Genomic DNA, 24630 nt, shown 5'->3' on the forward strand with positions numbered 1-24630 from the left:
TAAACCCTTAACTTCTGTGTATTGACTTTATAGGTGGAAGAGTGGTAAGGGTGGGCAATGGGGGTCAAGTGACTTGCCCAGGGTCACACAGCTGGGAAGTGTCTGAGGCCGGATTTGAACCTGGGACCTCCAGTCTCTAGGCCTGGCTCTCAATCCACTGAGCTACCCAGCTGCCCCAAAAGAATCACTTTTGTCAGAAGGGGGGATCCTAGCCCGCCTCTTCAGGTCCTGGGGGAGGATCCACTCACTGATCAGTCTATCAACAGACACTTATTAGGCACCGGCCGTGTACCAGACTCTAGCCTGAGGCAGCCTCCAGTGTAAAGAAGCAATAGCAGCCCCGGAGGGCTGGAAGGGAAATGGGGGAGGGGAGGAGGCTGCAGCCCCCCACGTTGGGGAACGTTTCCTGTATGACCCCTCCCCCAGCAAGGGGCTGAACCCAGGGCCCAGGCAGCGGGACTCCATTTCCCAGAATGCCCGTGTCAGGACGTCCTGCGAGTCCTGGCCCTCCCCTTGGAGGACTCCATTTCCCAGAATGCCGTTTCCTGACTTCTCCCTAGTCTTGGCTCCTCCCCACCGTGGCAGCCTCAAGGCATGCTGGGAATCTCCTGTGAGCAGTCTCAGCTCCTGGAAGGTTCCCAGGTGTGCTTCTTGGACCATTTCTGGGTGAGAGCGGGAGGGGAGGGAGTCCACGCGCAGGCGCGGCCCTGGCTGCCTGCTTCTCGAGTGAAACTTTGCTCCCTAACGCTTGGGAGCGGAAAGAATCCGGTGGTCCAGTTCCTGGTTACCGAGCTTGGGAGTGCGGGGCGTGTGCGCATGTGCAACAAGACTGGCTTAGCAGCGCCCCCGTGTAAGTGCTTGTGGTGGAGGGAGGGGCCGCCCCGCGTGTCTCTGGGTCTGTCCATCACCTTAAAGGACCACAGAAAAGGGACCAACTCGGAAGTGCCGGCTCAGACCCGGGCGGCTCTGTCTGGAGCAGGTTCCGTGGCGGGGCTTGGCCTTCCCTTCTACCCCCGGAGCCAGGACGCAGCTGGGGAAGGGGCTGCTCCAGGCTCTTCCCTGGAGATGTTCAGGTCTGAACGCGGGAGAGAAGCAGCTCGCAGAACTGTGTGGGGGGTGGAGGGGGCAGCGAGGGGTTCCGGTGCCCACATGCCATGGAAGGAGCCCCGAGGAAATGCCAGCACGCTCTCCCACCCCCAGCTGACGCCCTGCTCCCCTGAGGCCAGGGAAGGGCCGGGGAGCCCCTCTGAGCCCTCCCCCTCTCCCCTCCCCCACAGGTGCACAAACAGGAAGTCCCCCCACCTCCGGGCTCCACCCCCGAAGGACCCGCTTGTGGCCCCAGCAGAGAGCCCGCAGCCAGAGGGAATGGCCCCCGGGACCCCGAGGCCCCCCTCCCAGGTGAGTGCAGCCCATCCCCATCCCCAGCCCTGGCCAGGCTCCCCAGGCTGGAATCCTGCAGAACTCAGCGCTGTGTCTCTGCCAGGCAAACTCAGGGGCTGCTTCATGGCTCAGGCAGGGGCTCAGCCTTGGCCAGGCCTTTTTGCCTTATCAGACCGCGGAAAAAGAAGAGGGTGAGGGCCGGGGGCAGGGCAGGGGCTGCTCAGGACATCCGGGCCCTCCTTCTGTCCTCCCAGCAAAGGCAGCCTCCAGGGCAGACACTGAGGTTCTCCCCCACATTCCCTGCTCACAGCCATTCCCCACTGGCTCCAGGAGGGCCTCAGGGGAGGTGCTGGGGAATGGGGGGATGACAGACGGGATGGGGCTTCCCCAGCCAGAGGAGGACAGAGCCAGGGAGGGGGCTGGGCTGGCTGAGGAGAGCTGCCCCAGGGAGCAGAGCAGGCCTGGATGGGAGCTGGAGAGGGAGGGAGGCAGGGCCTGGCAGGAAGGTGGCATCCAAAAGCCCTTCTTGTTCTTGGAAGGCTGGTCAGGGACAGGGCGGCCACCTGACCTGGGGGACCCCCGGCTCTGCCTGGCCTGGTTGGTGCCTGCAGTTCCTCCATGTTTGTTCCCTCCATGGAAAATATCGTGAGGATCAGAGCCATCTCTGGGCCCATCCGGTCTAATTCTTAAATAGTGTAATTGCAGGTGCTGATCTAAAGGCTTCTATGTGACCACTGGGCTCATGATCAATAATATTGTTAGGGTTCCAATGGGTGGCCTCCAGAGGAACACAGGAGACAGTGCAATCAAAGCAGGAGAAAGCTTTATTGCCAGTGCACTGGGGGGAGTTCTGGAAGAGAATTCCCCAAGTGCTGTGTCTACAGAGGGGAATATATACATTTCAAGGGCTGGGCCATAGCTCGGGTCTGGTAGTAGCTAGACAGTGGGAGTATAAAGGCTTCCAGGTGCCATAGGATGTAATTCTTAATGTTCAAGGCTGCTCTGTCTAGGGAGGAGGGGTGTCCCCGGGACTGTGAGTTCCAGATGACCGCCCTGCTGAGCAGAGCATGACGCTATCAAAACCACCCCTGCTTAACAGGGTCTGATGCTGTCAAGCTGTTAGTTATGAGTCTCAGCTTTTTGGCTACAACAATATGAAGGCAATAAAGCAATTTTCCTTTCAATATGGATAAGATCAATTGTAGGAAATCAAACAGAGAATTGGGGTCAATTAAGTTTTCTTACAGAGAAGGAGGTTCTCATCCAGTCCTGAAGGAATCCAGTCTACTCGGGAGGCAGAAACTGGAGGAGATAGTAGTGAAGGCTGGGGAGGAGGCTGAGAAACCTGGGAAAATGTAAGGTCAGGAGATGGAGAGTCTTGTGTGAGGAACAAGAAAGATCCCCGTGTCACTGGATTCATCGAGTATGGAAGGGAATAAGGGGAGAGAGAAGGAGCCTGAGAGAGAGTCATGTAGGTGGCTGCCCAGGTGGAATCCAAAGCCCTGGGGAGGGTTAGGTGCCTGAGAGGAGTCTAAACTGAAGAGGGCTCATACTGGTGACAGTGACATTACAGATAATAAAGTTTATTATCTGACAAAACAGAATCATGTGACTAAGTTTTCCTACCTGCTCAAAATGCCTCCTCTGCCAAAGCCTTGACAAGAAGGAAAGAACAAGAGAGTAGTACCTCCACCCAATTTATATCCTGTCTGCATCAGCATGTAATGACGGAGTGAATGGGGTTCTGGGGATTGTAATTTTTAGGGTAACAGATTTTAATTACACAGGTGGAGAGGCTGGCAGGGTCTGCAGGTCCTCCTTTGGGTGCCATTGCAGGACAGCTGAGATCTTGGGACGTCAGAGCAGGGCAGGTGGGGCAGTGGGGGCTACTAGGAACCCCCAGAGGAGACAAGTTCCATCAAGAAGCTGTCTGCTGCCCTTGGACTGAGGTCTCTGCATTCTTCCCTTTGAGCCCAGATTTCTCTGCCTTCCTTTTGGGCTGAAACCTTTCTGCCTTCTGTTTCTATCTCTGAATGAGGAGCTTTTGCTGCCTGTTTCTGTGGCTGCCCTTTCCTCTGGGCTTTATCTTTCCTCTCTGAACTCTTTGAACATCTGTCAGAAATGTCAGGAGCAATTCTGCCTCCCAGTCTTGGCTCCAGGGGCTGCTTCTGCTCCTGTTGTGGGAGAGAGAATGCTGGTTCTGGCCCAAAGAATGGCAGCTCAGACCCACTCCTCTCAAAGACATGAAGATGTCTGTTGAAGGATGTTACAGGTAATGTGGTCCTAAGGATGGAAAACACCATTGCAGGGGGGGTGGAATAGCCCCCAGATGGCTGTAGAGGGCAGTGGAATGGCTGCTGTAGGGTTTCAGGTTTCTAGATTGTATTGAGATTCTGGGGAATTGTGTCTCCCCATGCTTGGAAACTCTCAGCCTTTCCTCAGACTATTCTTCCCCTGGATATTCCAGGGGCATTCCAGGCAGAAAAATAGGGAATAAGTCAGGGAGGGGTGACATGGAAGACTTTCCAATCCCAACTGTACCCTGTGTTTTCCATGGAGCAGACTGGAAAAGTAGAAGAGCCCTGCCTAGAGGCATTTTATTGTCAGATCTGGCCACTGCCTGGTCAGTTATTCCCCAGGCACCTCTTAGCTTCTTCTCTTGACCCTTGATCCTTAGGTTTCCATAGTTACAGGGCTCAGCTTAGAGCCTTTGCTTTTCATAAATGAAGTGTTTGAAAATTAATGTTGAATTGTGATATTTTATTGGAATAAATTTCCCTTTAACCTGGCTAAGTTAGAGCTCCAGATTGGCTACCCACTTCATCCCAAGTTATGAAACTGAAGGGGAACTTTCTTTTTTTATGTCTAGCTCAAAGCATTAAGGACAGGACTGGAAAGTCACAGGGAACCTTGACACAGTCTGAGAGAGTGCTGGGCCAGCCACAAGTCTGGGGAAAGCTTGGACAAGGGCCTGCTTCTCCTGTGATGAAGTAATGAGGGAGGAGTTGAAGTCTCCCAAGTCCCCGTCATTGGTGATTTGTGAATCTGAGATGTCTAGGGGAGGGACTGAGTGGTGAACTCACCCCCGAAATATATATTTATACACACACATATATGTATGTATAATATGAGAGACAGAGGTAATGACAAAAGACCTATACTAGAGAAAGAACTAATGTTTTTCTTTTAGATTTTGGAGAGATTCACCTGACCACATTAAATGACCAGTCAATTAATAAATTATTTAAAATAAAGAAATTCTGCCTCTTGAGAATTCCACTCATTACACTCACACTGTCTTTCAAATTAGCTCAATCCCAGTTAATGAAATGTTATATTTTAAAAAGATGAACACCCCTTCCTTTCCTCATCATACTTACTCTTCTTTCTGTGTAACTAAATATAAAATGACAATATATTCCAGTAACAAATGATATTCATCATAAAGCAAAGACTGGATGTTTTGGCTATGGCACATCCTAACCAGTGCTTCCTCAAATTCTCAATATAACAAGACTGTGCTTCTTTACTTAACTAGAGTCAGAGTCTGATCCCATATTCCTGGAATTCTCTTTAGCCTTTTAGGAAATGAAGAAGAGAATTCCTTCTTTCTTTTCTCCTCATTCATCACTGGTAATATCTCCTCCCCTAAAATACACAATACATGCTCCTTTCTCAGAAGCTCTTCAAAAATATGTTGTTCCAGATCAATTCTGACACTTAGGATGAGGAGGAATTTCAGATCACCTCATTTTCTCCTCTACAAAATCTCCCACTTCACTTAGAGAGCACTTCCAATCTCCCTGATTCCATTTCAAAATGAAATGAAAGCATTTCAGAGTAAGACACTTCTCCAGGTTTTACTCCTTGAACATCGTTCTCACTTCAGACACAAAATGCCTTTGTCACTATTCCATTGGGTTCTGAATGAGTGGTCTCCAGTGCTGGCTCTGACACTCTTCAAGGTTAGGAGTTTGGGTAAATCCTTCGTGTGCTTCAGTTTCTTCCACTCAGTTGAAGAGAGTTTTACTAGATGAATTCTGAAAGTTTAGCTCTAAGATTTGTGACTTTTGCTGTTTTAGGGGTCAATAACACTCAAGGATGTGGCCCTGCATTTCACCCAGGAGGAGTGGGGCCTGTTGGACCATTCTCAGAAAGAGCTGTACCTGGAGGTCATGCTGGAAAATGTGCAGAATCTACTCTCTGTGGGTAAGGACCATTTCTTCTGTTATCCCTGAATCTGCCATTGGGGGACTATCTTAATTCCATGCAAATGTATGGGATTTTGAGCCTTTGTCAATGATTAAAAAGTAAAAATGCTGATCTCTGCCCTGGGTTCTCTTTCTGCCTGCTTTTCATGAAAATAGTCAACAAGAATCCAAATCATTCCCCAATTGGCAAATGGTGAAAAGTTATCCATAAGCAATTTTCAGATGAAGAAATCAAAGCTCTCACTACTCATATGAAAAAAATGTTCTAAATCCCTCTTAATTAGAGAAGTAAATTAGAATAACTCTGAGGTACCACCTCAGCCTTACCAGATTTGCCTGTTTTACAATTGTAAGAGGGGAAAGGGGTTTTTTGATTGCATATATTAATATTTAAAGTTGTGTTCACCAAGGAACTGAATAAATACCAATTCCTAAAATGATATTACTCATTTATTTACAAAATATAGGAGAGTGGAAGTAGAGAGATAAGAAGAAGGTAGAGTAAGAGTTCTAACTTAATGAACTAGATTTGTATTCAAGTCTGGGCTTTACTCAGTCAGGGCTCCAGAGGCCCAGCTGGAGAGCCTAAAAGTCCATTACCAAGGGGTTTATTCAAGAGGGCTTCTCCCAATCAAGGGCCCCTCCAGAGGCTAAGGTAGTCAGCCTTCTTCAATCACCATGTGTGGTTCTAAAGGAAAGATTAAAAAACAGTCTCACCAAAGTCTCAAGGTCCCAAGTCCAGCTCTCCTCTAGGTCCAAGTCTCAAACAAGACAAAAGCTGAACTCACTGAACTCTCTTTTAAAGGGGCTTCTTTTGCATCACTTCCTGTGCCTTCCTCTTAGTTTTTTTGTGCAATCACAACAGACACTTTTCTTAGGAGTGCCCAGGAGTCAGTCAGTAAATTTTGATTCCTCACTCAGTGTTGCACAGGTAGGTCACAGACCTCCCAACTTGTGAATTAAGTGGGGATGTTCTCACCTTTGGTGATTAGATTAAGGATGGGCAGGGCAGATTTAATTTCATTATCACACAATAAAGGAAAATGTCAAATGATGAAAAGAATGTGGGAATATTGCGACACTTAATGCATTACTGGTGTAGTTTTGAACTGATCCATTCATTCTGGAAGGCAATTTGGAATGACTCCCATAAGGCTATGAAAGAATGCACCTCTTTTGATCCAGTAATACCACTATTAGGTCTGTACCCCAAAGAGATCAGAAAAAAAGGGGAAGGACCTACTTGTAGGAAAATATTTGTAACTAGTCTTTTGGTTGTAGCAAAGAATCGGCAATTGCAGGGATGTCTATCAGTTGACAGATGGCTGAACCATTGTGGTACGTGATGGAGATGGAATACTATTGTGCTTTAAGGAGTGGTGACCAGGATGATTTCAGAAAAACTGACATGAATTGATGCAGAGCGAAATAAGCAGCACCAGGAGAACATTGTGCACAGTAACAGTAATATTGTGGAATGATCAACTGTGATAGACTTGGGTATTCTTGGTAATACAAGGATCCAGTACAATTTTTCAGTTATTGATTTAGGTTTTTGTTTTGAGGTTGTGGCTTTAAATTTACTTAAAAAACTAAACAATATAACCATTCATATAATTGACCATATCAATAAACAAACTAACAGAAATTACATGATTATCTCAATGGATGCAGAAAAACTAACAAAATGCAACCTCCGTTCCTATTAAAAAAAACACTAGAAAATATAGGAATAGAAGGGTCCTTCATCAGAATGACAAACAGTGTTTATTTAAAATCATCAGCAAGTATTATCTGTAATGGGGATAAGTTAGGGGCCTTCCCAGTAAGATCAGGAGGGAAGCAAGGATGCTCATTATCACTACTCTTATTTAATACTGTACTAGAAATGCTAGTTGTAGCAACTAGAGAAGAGAAAGAAATTGAAGAGATTAAAGTAGGCAATGAGGAAATGAAACTATCACTCTTTGCAGGTGATATGATGGTATACCTAGAGAAACCCAAAAAATCAACTACAAATCTAGTGGAAATAATTAATTTTCGCAAAGTTGCAGAATACAAAATAAATGCACATGAATCATCATCATTTCTATTTATTTCCAATAAAACTCAGCATCAAGGGTTAGAAAGAGAAACTTCATTTAAAATCACTCTTGGTAATATAAAATATTTGGGAATCTATCTGCCAGCACAAATGCAGGAATTATATGAACACAACCACAAAACACTTTTCACACAAAAAAACCTAGATCCCGACAATTGGAAAAACATTAATTTTTCATGGGGAGGACGAGGTAATATAATAAAAATGACAGTTCTACCGAAAACTAATTTATTTTTTCAATATCATACCTATCAAAGTTCCAAAAAACTATAAAATTAGAAAAAATTGTAACAAAGTTCATTTGGAGGAACAAAAGATCCAGAATATCAAGGGAACTAATGAAAAAAAAAATGTGAAAGATGGAGGCCTAGCAGTACCAGGTCTCATACTCTACTATAAAGCAGTGATCATCCATACAAAATGGTACTTGCTAAGAGAGAGAAGGATGGATCAATGGAATAGACTTTGGTTAAATGACCTCAGCAAGATAGTGTTTGTTAAACCCAAAGATCCCAGCTATTGGGATATGATTTCACCTCACACCAAATAGATTGGCCAATATGACAGTAAAGAAGAATCATAAATGTTGGAGGGGTTGTGACAAAATTGGGATAGTAATGCGTTGCTGGTGAAGTTGTGAATCTATCTAGTCATTCTGGAAGGTAATTTGGAACTCGGCCCAAAGAACTTTAAAAGAATTGTGAAAGGGCAGCTGGGTAGCTCAGTGGAGTGAGAGTCAGGCCTAGAGACAGGAGGTCCTAGGTTCAAACCCGGCCTCAGCCACTTCCCAGCTGTGTGACCCTGGGCAAGTCACTTGACCCCCATTGCCCACCCTTACTACTCTTCCACCTATGAGACAATATACCGAAATTAAGGGTTTAAAAAAAAAAAAGAATTGTGAAAGAATTCTTTACTCTATTGTCTATCCTGAGTTAACACTAACTTAAGTACCCCTACATAGTACCTCACTAGACTGAAGACAGGATTAACTCCCCCTTCTCTATTTTTGAATTGAATCAACAAAAGATTAAACACCTACTTAGTACTAGATGAGAAGCTAGCAAGGTACTTATAGAATTCATACCCATGAGAACTTAACCTTCAGAAGGTGATGAGTCTATCCTGGAGACACTGCCCCCTGGGCAGTGCTAGACACTTTGGAAACTGTTATTGGCCTCTGTGAAGAGGGGAAGGGACAAGAAGTCCCCATATAAAGCAAACCTCGAAATCCTTCAGAGCAGATTTGTCTATGAGAAGATAGTCTGAAGAGTCTTTCTTCTGGAGATAGTCTTAGATAGTCTTCAAGGGAGCTTTGCTGGAGACTATGGCTTGGATCGTGGGCTCAGAGCTGTTTCAACTTGGATTCTGACTCTTGGATTATTTTGTTGGGTGAGTAAAAGGCTGACCCCTATCCTACCTTCTGGAGAGCCTACCTTCCATCTTGGAGAAGGCCACTTGGCTACTCACTACCAGCCTTCCTACATGAGAGCTAATTAATCTCTGCCTGGATTAAGCAGACCCAGAGCAAAACATTAAGGTTGATAGGATAGATAAATTCTCTATCCCCCTCACACATAAATTTTTTATTTTTTTCCTCTTTATTTGTAAATAAATTACTGACTGAAGATATAATAAATACTGGTGACCACATAATTTCATATAATCATCATCCAACCATTAATTCTAACCTTTACAGAATGTATACCCTTTGATCCAACAATTACACTACTAGGTTTGTACTCTAAAGAGATAAGGAAAAATGTTTGTACAAAAATATTCATATCCTTACTATGAATCTGGCCTTTGCTTTGAATCTGGGTTCAAATCTGGCCTCAGACACTTCCTAGCTGTGTGACCCTGGGTGAAGCACTTAAGCCCCATTGCCCAGCCCTTACGACTCTTCTGTTTTGGAACCAATACACAGTATTGATTCCAAGACAAAAGGTAAGGGTTAAAAATAAAATAAAATAAAATGAGGGGATGTCCCTTGATTGAGGAATGGTTGGAGAAAAATTGCGTTATATGATGATGATGGAATACTACTGTGCTGTAAGGAATGATGAAGTGGAGTATTTCTATATGAACTGGAAGAACTTCCAGGAACTGATGCATAGTCAAATGAACAGAAGCAAGGGAACATTATATACATGAAGTGAAACATTGTTGAATAATATAGTGTAGTGGACTTTGCTAATACAAGACAATTCCAAAGGACTTATGAGAAAGAATGTTTTCCACATCAAGAGAAAGAACCGTGGGAGTAGAAACACAGAAGAAAAACAAATGACTCATCATTTCTTTATATAGATAAATGGTTTGTGGATTTGGATTTTAAAAAATTATTCTATTACAAAAGTGAATAATATGGAAATAGCTATGAGTGATAACATTTGTATTACTCATTGGAAATGCTAATGGGAGACAAGAAGGGGAGGGAAGGAAAATAAATATGTAAACATAGAAAAATATTTTTAAAATAAAAAAATTTTTAAATACATTAAAAAAATTATATAGGGCATAGCTGTATGGCTCAGTGGATTGAGAGCCAGGCTCAGAGATGAGAGGTCCTAGATTAAAATCTGGCCTCAGAAACTTCCTAGGTATGTGATCCTGGGAAGTTGTTTATCCCCCATTGCCTAGTCCTTTCCATTATTCTGCCTTGGAACCTATACACAGTATTGATTCTTAGACAGAAGGTAAGGGATTTAAAAAATAAATAAATAACAACATGAAAATGAAATTATAAAAGAAGTACAAAACTAGCTCACAGCCCCTAATTCTGCCTACTCAAGCAAGTTTATCCTAATTCCTCCTTTATTTTTTCCCTCAAATTGTAGGCCACATGATAGGAATGGAAAGAAAGGGAATAAGCATTTCAAAATACCTGTTCTATGTCCATTGATGGGTAAAGAAGTTCCTAATTATCATTAATTTCATAACATCCCTGTCAATTTTTTTTTTGTCAATTCGTCAATGTTGATGTCCCAACAGTGAATACAACAGAAACCATTCTGTAGGCTTTATTTGCATGCCCCCTTTCCATTAAGAATTTTTAAAATGTTTCCCTCCTGAGCCCTTGTTTCTTTCTTATGTCCAAGGCTTCCAAAGCCTAGAGAAAATTTTATCTCCTGTTTTCAGCAAGGGGAGGCACCATGGCTGCTAGAGCAAAAAGACTCAAGAAGCTTTTGTCCAGGTGAGTGAGGTGAGAGTAAGTGTAGAAAAACAATTATCCCAAAAGATTTTTAGTTTTTGTATTGAAGAGAGTGCTAAACTGGGTGACTGGCAGACCACTACTGTGTGAAGATGGAATTATTTCTAATGCAATCAATCAACAATATTTAGTTTAATCAATCAAAAACTTAAAACACCCCTACTTAACACTTGACCAGTCACTAGGTGGAAGAGTTCACAAGTCAAAAACTCACCTCCAAAAGGGACTGCCCAGTCCTAAGTAGGACTAAGCAGTTTGGAAGATATGGGTGATTCCTGTGAAGAGGGGAAGAGACAAGAAGTGAAGTGAAAAAAGGACTATAGAAAGGACGTAGCTTCCTGGATTCAGGGCTTTTTCTTCTCTGGATCTTCTGGCTTGGAGTCATTCCTGCCTTGGTACTTGAAGAGACACTTCCCTTGATTCCTGGGGTGATGAGTGGAGTGATTCCTTCCTTGGTTCTTCTGTGAGGAGATCCTCTCTGATTGTTAGTGCTTTAGTAGGACATACCCTACAGCATGAGTTCTAGTGAGATTCTTGGCAGTGTTAGCCTCCTGTGCACTGAAGGTTCTCAGCAGATTCTTCAGTGTCTCCTGGCTCTTTGGATTTCAGCTTCCTAATTAGGGCTTCGGATTCTGGTGAGATTCACTTTTTGTTCACATTTGTGGTCTAGAGACAGTAGGATTAAACTTAGAGTATTTTTAGCTACTCGGTATTTTCTTATATTTCCCACTTTCACTCTTTCTTACTTCATTGTAAAATAATGCTGCTATAGTCTTTTTGACTTAATGGATAATATTTTAAATCGGTGACCACAATATTACTTTAGAATTCTCATATTTAGCATAAAACCTAAATTTAAACTCTTACAACTGAAGCATGTTGTTCATTTCCCAAGAGATGGATGATGGATTCAGTCTGCACTAAATGGCATAATATATTGGCATGTGTAGAGAAAAGAAGAAAACTTATTTTCCACTTTGAAAATTGTTGCATGAGAGTTGAAAAGAGTGAAGTTCTTTCTCAGTTTAGTATGTAAAATTTACCAAGAATGACTATTTAATAGTACATCCAAAATCATGAGAACAGAATATCTGGAAGGTTACCTGAGATTCACAAAATTATAAGAATAATCAAAGTTTGAATTTTTAGGAAAGATAGAAAGGGCATTGGGGAAACACTATCCAATCCTGTGGACAAAGCATGTTCAGGCATAGGGAGGAATTTGGGGAAAAGGTAAAGGACCAGTGTGGAGAGACAGAAGTTTGATGGAATGTAAGAAACCAGGATGTACAAGGGGAGATCTCTGAATCTTGGGTAGGATTCTGAGGTGGTTAACAGTCATCTGAGGGGAGAGAATGGGAGACTATGGAGAAATAAAAAGCTCCTCAACTATGCTCTCTCTTGAACCATTGTGAGACCTATCCGAATCCCCTACTTGGTGTTCTGTGTCCCTGATTGATCCCAGACATTGAAGTAACACCTATTGACCTGTCAATAGAAACTACCCAGGACAGTGACTTGGACTTCTGAGTTACCTCTGTGGGCTTTGTTTACACCTGGGTGACTGGGTCAGCTCCTGATTCAACAACTATCTCTGGCTTTGGCAAAGACCATTTGTATTGGATTAGCCTACGGTAGCTAGACAGTACGGGGGAATTGAGGCAGAGAGGGAGTCAGCATAGCCCCAACCTTGTTGGGGACTGAAGCAACCTTTTTCAAAGTCAGTGGTCTGGGAAAGGTAGAGCCTTATTAGTGATAGGGAATCTCCTAGCCTTAAACCCTTCCCTAATCAAATTATCATCTATAATAAACCTGTTATTGTTTGAAAACTAGCAGTTAAATTGTGTTTAAAAGAGTCTCAGGACAGAGAGAAGCCATTTTGTTCTCTGTGCCTGGGAGGAGTCATCAAAAACAGACTTGGGGTTCAACCAACCCAGATACAGGTCCAATTACCATCTTACAGAAAGTATTTCTAAAATCGTCCATCTTTCACAAATGACGATATGGTGTATCCAAAGACTGGTTCCTCTTGTTTAAATTTGAAACTTCTTTTGGCCTGGGGAAATAGAATAAAAATCAGTTTAATTTCTGCCATCAGAAGAACTTCTATTTCTTTCTCTGTGTGTGTCCTCCTTCCTTCTATGTTTATATCATTATTTGTTTTCTTCAGAGGCTGAGACTACTTTTGAAGTGAAGGAGATCAGTACAATGCCGAGCTTCTTTGTAGAAGGATGTGGCCCCCAAAGATGTATGAATGAGCATCCCTGTGACTTCATTTTGGGAGAAATTGTTGATTTTAATATCAAGGTAAATAAAAATCCAAAGAATGACAGTGTATTTGATGAGATGACAGAGAAATTCAGCCAATATTCAGTCTTAAATCAGTATAAGAAATTGACCTCAGGAAATGACTCTTGTCAATATAGTGAATATAGCAAATGCTTTGCTGAAGAAATAGGACTTATTCACTGGCATGAGAAACCTCTGGAAATGCCCATGTATCAAAGTAAGCAAGGGGGAATGGCCTTGGGCTGGAATTTAGACCTCATGAGACATCGCAAAAAGAAACATGTAAAGATGGTTTCTGTGAGTAATAAAGGTGGAAAACCTTCCAGTCAGAACTCTGAGCTTACTGCACATCAAATAATTCACTGTGGAGAGAAACCTTATGAATGTAAACACTGTGGAAAGGCTTTAACACGGAGGAGCTCTCTTGCCAGACATCAGAGAATCCACACTGGAGAGAAACCTTATGAATGTAAAGATTGTGGAAAGGCTTTTGCAGACAGGGGTTCTCTTGCTAAACATCATAGAATCCACACTGGAGAGAAACCTTATGAATGTAACCACTGTGGAAAGGCTTTCACCGAGAGCGGTTCTCTTGCTGTACATCAGAGAATCCACACAGGAGAGAAACCTTATGAGTGTAAACAATGTGGAAAGACTTTCATAGATAGTGGCTCACTTGCTAAACATCAGAGAAGCCACAGTGGAGAGAAACCTTATGAATGTAAACACTGTGGAAAGGCTTTTACATGGAAGGTGTCTTATAATCAACATCAAAGAATACACACAGGAGAGAAACCTTATGAATGTAAACACTGTGGAAAGGCTTTCACAAAGAGGGGCCAACTTACTGCACATCAGAGAAGCCACAGTGGAGAGAAACCTTATGAATGTAAAGAGTGTGGAAAGGCTTTTACATGGAAGGTCAGTCTTGTTGCACATCAGAGCATCCACACTGGAGAGAAACCTTATGAATGTAAACATTGTGGAAAAGCTTTTACATGGAAGGGCTCTTTTACCAAACATGAGAGAATGCATACTAGAGAATAACCTTATAAATGTAAACATTGTAGAAGGGCTTTCACAGATAGGGGCCCATCTTGCCAGTCATCAGAGAATCTACACTGGAGAAAAACCTTATGAGTATAAACAGTGTGGAAAGGCTTTTACATGGAGTGAGTCTTTCCAAACATCAGAACATCCACATTGGATAGAATTGAACTCTTCTCAATAATAGAATAATCCAAAAGAATTCTAAAGGACTCATAATAAAAATTTTATCCATTTCCAAAGAACTGATGGAGTCTGAATCCAGACCATAGATGATAAATTTTTTACTTAAAATTTTTGTTTCGATTAGTTCCACAGAAGGATCAAAATGGGAAAATGTTTTATAGGATTGCACATGCAAAATCTATATAAGATTGTTTAACATCTCTTGGGCGTGGGAGAGGATATCCAAGACTCAAAAAAATTTTTAAAGGTCAGATATTGTTTTTACACATAATTGTCAAAAAATAAAATATGAAATGATAGAGAAAAGTTGTATGATCAGTCGTAAACAACATTCTTTCTGCAATGAGGGGTGTACAGGGAATGATTACAGTAAAGACTTCACCTTTAGCTCATACTTAACTATACACTGGACACATTATGCTGGAGATAAGATTCAATGTCTCCAAATCACTAGGAATGGTGTTTTCTTGTAGTACAGACTTCATAGGCTGTATCTCTGAAATTCTAATGCTTGTCATTCTTCCTCACTGTTAATTGACATTTTATCTATTATAGTTTTTTTTAGCTATTCCCTAGTTACTTTGCACTGAAAGAAAAATCCCTTTACCCCCTTATATAAAGATTAGATCAGTAGTCTTGAGATAATCATAATTGTAATTCTAAGATAGTTAGCAGAAGTCATGAATTTGTTAGTGTTATAAATAAAGGAGAGGGTGAACTGGATACTACCCCTCTTAATTGGGTGACAGTAGTGGTAGTTCAAATATGTGGCTAGTGCAAGATCACCTTAGTCTTGCCACCTAGCTAGATGTTGTAACACCTCCCTCCTTTATAACAGTGCCCAGGCAGGATCTTTCAGGTCAATGGATGGGTATCCCTTTCAGGTCCTACCTGGAGTTGATTAATGGTGGATATTGGGCTCTATTAGCCTTGGACATGTTTAACTGACTGTGTTTGCTCCCTTCCCAGAGAAGTGATGAAACAACCACTCCAGGAAAGTACTTGAAGAGTTTTATATATATTTGGCAAGGAAGGAATGTTTAGGAAATGGGAAGAGGAATAGGAAACCCTAAACTAATCTTTGATAATATTAATCCCTCAGGACTGTAGGCAGGTGAGTGATTCTGGCTTGTTATTAGCTCCTCTGGCTCAGCCTGGCCACAGCCAAACCAGAGCAAGCAAGCTGTTGTATGATGTCTCTCAGCTTCTTTTTACCTCCTAATCTAGCAGCTTTCTTATCCTGTATTATCAAATGCTCAAAACATCAGATAAATTAGTAGACATTTTTCCATTATAACCACAGTGAAAGAAAATATACTTATTAAAAAGAGCACCTTTCCTAAGGAACTTTTTTAATCCCTGAGCCTATATGCTACCTAAATAAACATGTATTTAATTTTACATTAATAGTGATAGAAAACATCTATATAGTTTTACTCAATTTGCATTTATATCTGGTATTTTTTTAGGTTAGATGAGCTGACTGTCTTCAAAAATTCTTGTTCTCTGGCTGTTTTGATTTGCAACCCTAGCAGAAAGCTTTAAGAAATTAATTCTTTTAGGGCCTGAGCAATCAATCCCAGACAAGGTTCGTGATAGGGAGTAGCAATTCATCATGAAAAAATGAAGCAGAGAGCAGAATGGAGGGTTTGAGCAAAGCACTGAGCTGATTCTCTAGATTGAGGGATTTACTAGGAAAATCATTACACATTAATACATGCTGGAATAGTTCAGGATACAAAGTCTGGTTTCTACACAAGTTTGCCAAATCCTTTTTACAGGAAAGCTCATAAATTCATGGCTACGAAACTAGGGCTTAGGAGGATGGGGAGGGAGAAGATCACTAAGAACAAATCCAGGGGGCATGGTGAGGTGTCTGGGAGAAGGAAATTGGATCCCATAGCTGCAGGAATAGCTCCATGCTTGAGAGGGGTGGCAGCAACTGCATTACTAGTGACAAAATCTGCAGATTTAGTATTAGGCTGCCCTCTGACAGTTTATTGTTCACATGAAGTTGAAGCAATTTTACTAAAATATAGAACACAGGCATTTTCAGACAAATGCCTAGCAAAATATGAAATAGTACTTTTGGGGAGTGAATATAAAGAGAATTCTAAGTGTCCAGGGACCTGGTCTAAATTTGAGCACCTTAAACTGGAGGTTGGGGAGACCCCCTCCACTTTCCTTGACAGGATTATTGAATCTGCAGAAAAATGGATAGGACTGGACATATTGGTAGATAAGGATCTTGATCATATCCATCACCAATTTGTAAAGAATGCATGCCATGCAGTAAAAAATTATTTTAGGAATAGCTGTCCTAAGTAGTTCAACACAGATCTGGATGAACTTCAGAGGGTTGCAGGATTATATTTTCCAATCAGAAAATGGCAGGCAGGCAGAAGAAAAAGATGATGTCATTGATAGCCTGACAAAGGAAATAAGGGAGCTCAAACTTAAATTAAAATTGAATGAAGTACAAGAAAAAACAGTGGCAGCAATATAGACAACCTAGAAATAATTACAGCCCAAGGCAATATAAACAAATACCAGTTGCTATTTGTGTAACAAATCTAGTCACATGATGAGGGAGAATAGATTCAGAGGACAATTTTCTGCACAAAACTATAGGAAACTGAGGCAACAGGTTCAATCAGTAGAATGATTCAGGCAGAATAGTTATAGGTTTAACAACAGATTTGGAAATGGATTTGGCGATGCATTCCAGTATGGGAAACCATACTACACAAACTGCTCTTGACACTGGATGTTGCTACAATTCAAAGCAAGCCCCAGACCTGAATTCCATGCAGGAGTTTATTAGAACAGGTGCATGTCCCAAGTATTCCCAGGTAGCTGGTTAGAATGCACAGAAAATGGACATACAAAAGCTTGCAGCTTCCTTGTGAAGGTGTGCAAAGGACAGTACAGGAATAGACCTAGAATATGGGAACACTGGAATAGGAATTATGAGAAATGGAATAGAAACCAATGGAAATAGCAGAGAGAGTCTTGAACCCTGGCAAATTAGTAGTGAAGAAATAAGTGGAAAATTAGAGAATGAAGGACAGGAACAAGAGCTAAATTTTCCTGATCCTACTGTTCTAGCCCCTATAATACCTGTACATTCCCCAGAGAATAGCACAGAACCCCATGTAACCATAAAGGTGGGGGGGTTAGTATTATGACTGTCTTTTGGACACAGTGAAGCCAAATCAGTATTACAAAAGCCCCCAGAAGAGAGTGAAGCAATGGGTACAACAGAAGTAGTGGGTATGACAGGGAGACTACAAACTGTTTAAAACTAAAACCAAGAGGGGGCAGCTGGGTAGCTCAGTGAAGTGAGAGTCAGGCCTAGAGACAGGAGGTCCTAGGTTCAAACCCGGCCTCAGCCACTTCCCAGCTGTGTGACCCTGGGCAAGTCACTTGACTCCCATTGCCCACCCTTACCAATTTTCCATCTATAAGACAATACACCGAAGTACAAGGGTTTTAAAAAAACAAACAAAAACTAAAACCAAGAATGGTTTCCCTGGGACCTTTAAGTGTGGAACACTCTTTCCTCCTAATGCCAAATTCTCCAATGAATTTAGTGGGAAGAGATCTTCTTTGTAAACTTAGAGCAACCATAGTATGTATACTAACTGGAGACATCTATTTACAACTCCCAGAAGAATCTGTAAGCCTTTTTCCATTACTATTCTTGGATACAGGAAAGTAAGAGGGGAAGGAAATAATATCTACCAAATACCAGATGATATATCAGAAGGGCTCTGGGCTACCAGTTCCACAGATGTGGGCTTATTGAAATCAGCAACTCCAATTAAGGTGGTTATGAAAGGAGGTCCACCATCATGCATTCCACAGTATGCATTAAGTTAAGAAGCCATTGAAGGGATCACCCCAATTATTGAGTCATTGATGCAACAAAGCATAATAATACCATGCATCTCAGAATACAACACTCCCATATTACCTGTTTAAAAAAAAAAAAACCCAACCTAGATGTGCAAGGAAGAGCAGGGTATCAATTTGTACAAGATCTAAGAACTATTAGTGAACATGTAGTGAAAAACTACCCAGTTGTACCAAGTCCTGCCACCATCATTTCAACTCCAAGTCATGCAAAATATTTCATCTTGGTCTGGTTGATTTATGTTCTGCTTTCTTCTCAATACCTAATCACAAGAACTCAAGATATTTGCATTCACATAGCAAGGGAATACATATTCCTGGTCCCATCTGCCCCAGGGATTCTGTAAAAGTCCTTCATTATTTTCCCAAATTTTAAACAAAGATTTGAAAAATATCCATTTTAAGGACAGCAAGCTGATCCACTTTGTGGATGATTTACTGTTAACCTCACCATCTGCAAAAGTGTGCCAATGTGATAGTAAACATCTTTTGTGTGAGCTGTACAAAAGAGGACACAAGATATCAAAAGCTAGAGTCCAGTGGTGTCTTCCACATGTACAGTATCTTGAGTTTGTGCTGTCTGAGAGGTCCAGAAGCATTTCCCAAAAGAGAATAGCAGACATTCAGAAGCTGAGTGCCCCAAAGACCAAAAGGCAACTCAGAGCCATCTTGGGGACCTTGGGTTTTTGCAGACAATGGATTCCAAATTATGATGAAATCACTAAACCACTGACTGCTCTAATGAAAGACACTGAGTCAGAGCCACTGAAGTTAAGACCAGAGCATTTGCAAGCAGTTGCAAAGTTAAAGGAAGCAATATTATCTCCTCCTGCTTTAGGTATCCCTGATTACTCAAAGCCATTCACACTCTATGTCCATGAGCAAAAGGGGGAGGCATCAGGAGTTCTGACACAGAGTTTTGTACCAAATCAACATCCTATCACATATTATTCTGACCAATTAGATCCCATAGCTTCAGGAATAGCTCCATGCTTGAGATGGGTGGCAGCAACTGCATTACTAGTGACAAAATCTGCAGATTTAGTATTAGGCTGCTCTCTGACAGTTTATTGTTCACATGAAGTTGAAGCAATTTTACTAAAATATAGAACACAGGCATTTTCAGACAAATGCCTAACAAAATATGAAATAGTACTTTTGGGGAGTGAATATAAAGAGATGCAACACTTTAAATCCAGATACATTATTACCTGATTTACCCACACAGGGAGAACCATTGCATGACTGTGAAACTGTAATACAAATGGCAGAAAGACCTAGGGGAAATCTATCAGACAAACTGTAAAAGTAAAATTTGGGAGATGCCATCTAAAAGTATATATATTTTCTATGGACACGTGGGAACTATCAAACTACATTTCCCGTGGTCCAACGGGTTTCCAGTTCCGGTTCTTTGGCCGTGGGATGCCTGTGTCACCACGCAGATGACTGTTTAAATGGGAGGAGTATCTAAAAGGAAGCCCTCTTGGCTAGCAGGCTCAGGGAGAGACGAGAGGTAACAAAATGGAGGCAGCAGTTTTGAATTCTTACCAGTGCGTGGTCTAATGATTTTACCAGCATGGCCATGGCTTTAATTAAAATACTAATTTATATTATTATATCAGCCTTTATTATTTTTTATCTTAATAAAACCCCATAACAACACTGATGTGATCTTATTCACCAATGGTTCCTCATTTATGAGAGACAGAATAAGATTCACAGGTGCAGCAGTAGTGAGTGAATTTGAAACATTATGGCTCACTTCACTGCCTAGAAATGCTCAGGGTGCAGAGTTAATTGCTTTAAAACATGCATGTGAGCTCACAAAGAACAAGAGTGCAAAAATTTTCACTGATTCCAAGGATGCCTTTGGAATCTGTCATGCCATCAGTTCCCTTTGGCTTTAAAGAGGACTTTTAACATTTAGTGGGAAATTAATTGCTCATGCCGACCTTATTTGAGAATTGTTGTCAGCTCTACCAGAGTACCAGAGGAATTGGCAATGATCCCCTGCATAGGGCATTCTTTAGATCTGTAAAAGGGAATTCTTGGTTATCTTTGAGTTCACACTTGTGAAAAGGTAATCCTTTGTTCTCTTTGCCTAGTTGGAGTTAACACTTTGGTTGGCAATAACTTTGAATTGACCCAAGCTTGAACTAGGTGGGAGAAGCTTGAAAACCACTTAGTGAATTCACACCCTATCTAGTGCTAGGTGAGAAGCCAACCAGATACTTGGAGAGTTCCACTCTTTTTTCTAACTGAAACAGTCAGAAATTTATTCAGACCCTCAGAAAATGTGAACCTTTTTGATGAGCACTGACACCTCCAGAAGGAGAGAACTAGTTTCCACAAAGACCACTCCCTGGACAGTGCTTGGAAGCTGTGATTGGCCCTGTGAAAAGGGGCAGGGACAAGAAACCACCATAAAAGCCATGAAGGCAGTCTGGTGAAGGAAGGCTGGTGAAGGCTTCTGGAGAAGAAGGTCTTCTGGAGAAGGAAGTCTTCTGGCTGAGTCTTCTAGCTTTCCTGGTTTGTGGAGGAGTGCTGGCTGGGACACTGAGACATTGGTGAGACTGCTCTCAACATCTTCTTTGGAATTCCACGTGGTGAGTTTAAAGATTGAATCTTTTTGAACTTCTCTTAAGGATCTTCCCTTCAGACTCTGTGAATGAAGCTTTGCTTCATTCACCTCTGGGCCTCTGGTCCTCTGACTCTCGGCTGAGGGTTAATTAGATTTACCTAGGGGATCATAGCAATTTACCTACTCTGTTAGATGCCTATTTCCTTATTTCCTTATTTCTTCTACCTCTTAGTTGTAAATAAATTTCCATAAAAGTCAATTTTGACTTGAGGTTATTCCTTAATTGGGGAAATTTCCCCTGGTGACCACCTTTTAATATATATGACCAAAAAACCCTTTTCCTCCTTATTTTTAAAGAACTAGTTGCTAGAAATCATAGGCTGATATGGTTACACGATATGCAGCTCAAAATGCTCTTGGTTGCATTATGAATCTCTGTTGATGACACCATAGACCTGGAAAAAGCTTATACAGACACACAGGTTCAGAAGTGGAAGCAGAATTTTGGAGCTAGGAAAGAACATGGGATTTGGATAGCATCAATGGGAAAACCAATTCTTCCAAAAACATTCTACTCTTACATCTGTCAGTCTATATACAAGGGTCATTTTGGGACACAGGCATTAATAGATACTGTTTAAAATGTTTGGATTGCTCCTGGAATCAGCACTGTGGCAAATAAGATCTGCTCAGCTTGCTCTATCTGCCAGAAATACAACCACAGTATATTTAAGCAGAAAGCATTTGGTGGCCATCCACTAGCATTCACACCATTCGAACACCTGCAAATAGACTATATAAACATACCTAAAGCAGGAAATTATAAATTTTGCTTAGTGATGGTGGACCAATTAACTAGATAGCCTGAAGCTTTTCCATCTAGCAAAAACACAGCAGGCTTTGTGGCTAAAATCTTGTTGAAAGAAATCATTCCAAGATTTGGTATTCCAGTGAGACTGGATTTGGACAAAGGGAGCCATTTTACAGATTCCATCTTAAAACAAATTCATGAGCCTCTTGGGATTACACCTAAGTTTCACATCCCATATCACCCGCAAAGCTTGGGTCAGGTCAAGAGATTAAACCATGAGATCAAAAGTATGGTGGGGAAATTGTTCACAGAGACTCACTTAAAATGGCCAGAGAGCTTGCCTCTAGCTCTGTTCTACCTATGGACTAGACCAAGAGGAGATGTGCATGTCTCACCATGTGAAATGTTATTTGGACATTTATAAATGCATAAAAAAGATGTTAAAACAGCTTACATATCTATGCTTGGGGGAGATTTACAGCTTTATTAATACATCATAGGATTACAGAACAGGATTAAAGAATTGCAAGCCATGGGAGTTTTAACACATGGTGTTCCTTTAGATTTTTCACTTCACAATATAAAACCAGAGGATTCAGTTTATATCAAGAATTTTGATAGAACAAGCTTGACACAGCCAGCTTGGTTAGGGCCTCAAATCATAATTTTTTGGGTTTTTTTTTTAAACCCTTAACTTCTGTGTATTGACTTATAGGTGGAAGAGTGGTAAGGGTAGGCAATGGGTAAAGTGACTTGCCCAGGGTCACACAGCTGGGAAGTGTCTGAGGCCGGATTTGAACCTAAGATCTCCCATCTCTAGGCCTGGCTCTCAATCCACTGAGTTACCCAGCTGCCCCCTCAAATCATAATTTTAAATAACACCTACAACTATAAGAGTTCAAGACAAAGATTCCTGGCTACATTGCTTGCATGTCAAAAAAGCAGCAGTAGCTGGAGAAGGATCACAACACAACTGCAGACAAAATACCTGCAGACAAAGTAACTATTCGAGAGGAAGAGGAACAAGGAGAGATGGAGGAAGATCAAGACAAAGGAGAAGACAAGACAGAGGACAACAGAGAAGGTGACATCAATAAGGATGGTTGCACAGTAACAAAGACTTTGCAGAAGACATCAACACAGAGAAGAAGAAAGCAAACTGATTATGGAAAAGAACCATAAGATCTTTTTATGATGTTATAACATGACACATTTTCACTATAGTTGCAAACAATACTACATAGTAACAGCTCCATGGGAGCACAAAGACAGAAGATGGAGGAAGAATGAAGAGGTTACTTTGAACATCTGGTAAGTATTCAGAAGTTCCATGCAACATGCACATAGAGGAAACATGTCTCACAAACTTTGCAATATCATAACAAGGTGATGATATTCATGGCAATAAATGAATACAAATAAATCACCTTGGGACTATAATGATAAGTACACATTAGACTAATAAGGTCTTATCTCACAGGAAGACTTTATGTGTACCTAGGAGATAAATTCAGGAGAATATACATGCCTTTTTACAGAAAATCTTTATGGTTTTCAGTGATTGTCATAAGGGGGGAAGTTTATCTTCCAGATACATAATGTAAATAGTTGTACATAATTTGTACACGATATGTATGTTACATATATAGTGTGTAAAAAAGCATGTAAATAGTGTAAAATTTTGTACAGATCTACAGATGTGTAATGTATGTAAAAAAGTGTACATAGGTATAAAATTTGTACAGATCTGTATATTTCTGTATATGTGTGCATAGTTATATTGTTGCAAGGTTTTGATTTTCTCAGTATAGCAGGTTGATTTTGAGTTTAATGTAGACAATTGGTTTTCTGTGTTAGTGGTAGGATAAGATTTTAGCATAGTTAAAAAGTTTTGGCTTGAATTGTTCAAATAGGATTTTTAAGATGCAGTTTGCATGAGTTTTGCAAAGTTATTATTTAGATAGACTTTGTTTTTTGTAAAGCTTAGCCTACATTGGTTTTCTGTAACTATTTTGTTTTTTCAAAAAGTATGCATTTTACATTTTTTATTTCTGTAATTGTAATGTTTGCACTTACATATGTACAAGTATGTTTGCTTTTTAAAAATTTTTTAAACATTTATTAATATTCATTTTTAACATGGTTACATGATTCATGCTCCTAATTTCCCCTTCACCCCCCGCACTCCCCTCACCCATGGCCGATGCACATTTCCACTGGTTTTAACATGTGTCCTTGATCAAGACCTATTTCCAAATTGTTGTTAGTTGCATTGGTGTGGTAGTTTCGAGTCCACATCCCCAATCATGTCCACCCCGACCCATGCGTTCAAGCATTTGTTTTTCTTATATGTTTTCTCTCCTGCAGTCCTTCCTCTGAATGTGAGTAGTGTTCTTTAACATAAATCCCTCAGAGCTATCCTGTGTCATTGCTTTCTGCTGGTACAGAAGTCAAATGCATTCGATTTTATCACAGTATATCAGTCTCTGTGTACAGTGTCCTTCTGGCTCTGCTCCTTTCGCTCTGCATCTGTTCCCGGAGGTCTCTCCAGTTCACCTGGAACTCCTCTAGTTTATTATTCCTTTTAGCACAATAGTATTCCATCACCAGCATATACCACAATTTGTTCAGCCATTCCCCAACTGAAGGGCATGCCCTCCTTTTCCAGTTCTTTGCCACCACAAAAAGCACGGCTATAAATATTTTCGTACAAGTCTGTTTATTTATGATTTCTTTGGGGTACAAACCCAACAATGGTATGGCTGGATCAAAGGGCAGGCATTCTTTTATAGCCCTTTGAGCATAGTTCCAAATTGCCATCCAGAATGGTTGCATCATTTCACAACTCCACCAGCAATGCATTAATGTCCCAATTTTGCCACATCCCCTCCA

General features: G+C 41.3%; 1 protein-coding gene across 1 annotated transcript in view; it reads left to right on the forward strand.

Annotated features, from left to right (window-relative positions):
* Window positions 1-594: 594 nt before the first annotated feature.
* The window catches only part of LOC123239368, a 40979-nt gene continuing 16943 nt past the window's right edge, over window positions 595-24630 (forward strand). The window contains exons 1-4 of the mRNA XM_044666642.1: window positions 595-1073; window positions 1278-1398; window positions 5463-5589; window positions 13077-13213. Of these exons, the coding sequence (XP_044522577.1) occupies window positions 595-1073; window positions 1278-1398; window positions 5463-5589; window positions 13077-13213 (864 nt within the window). The remainder of the gene's footprint in view (window positions 1074-1277; window positions 1399-5462; window positions 5590-13076; window positions 13214-24630) is intronic.

This window comes from Gracilinanus agilis, chromosome 3, assembly GCF_016433145.1.
Source record: "Gracilinanus agilis isolate LMUSP501 chromosome 3, AgileGrace, whole genome shotgun sequence".
Taxonomy (NCBI): domain Eukaryota; kingdom Metazoa; phylum Chordata; class Mammalia; order Didelphimorphia; family Didelphidae; genus Gracilinanus; species Gracilinanus agilis.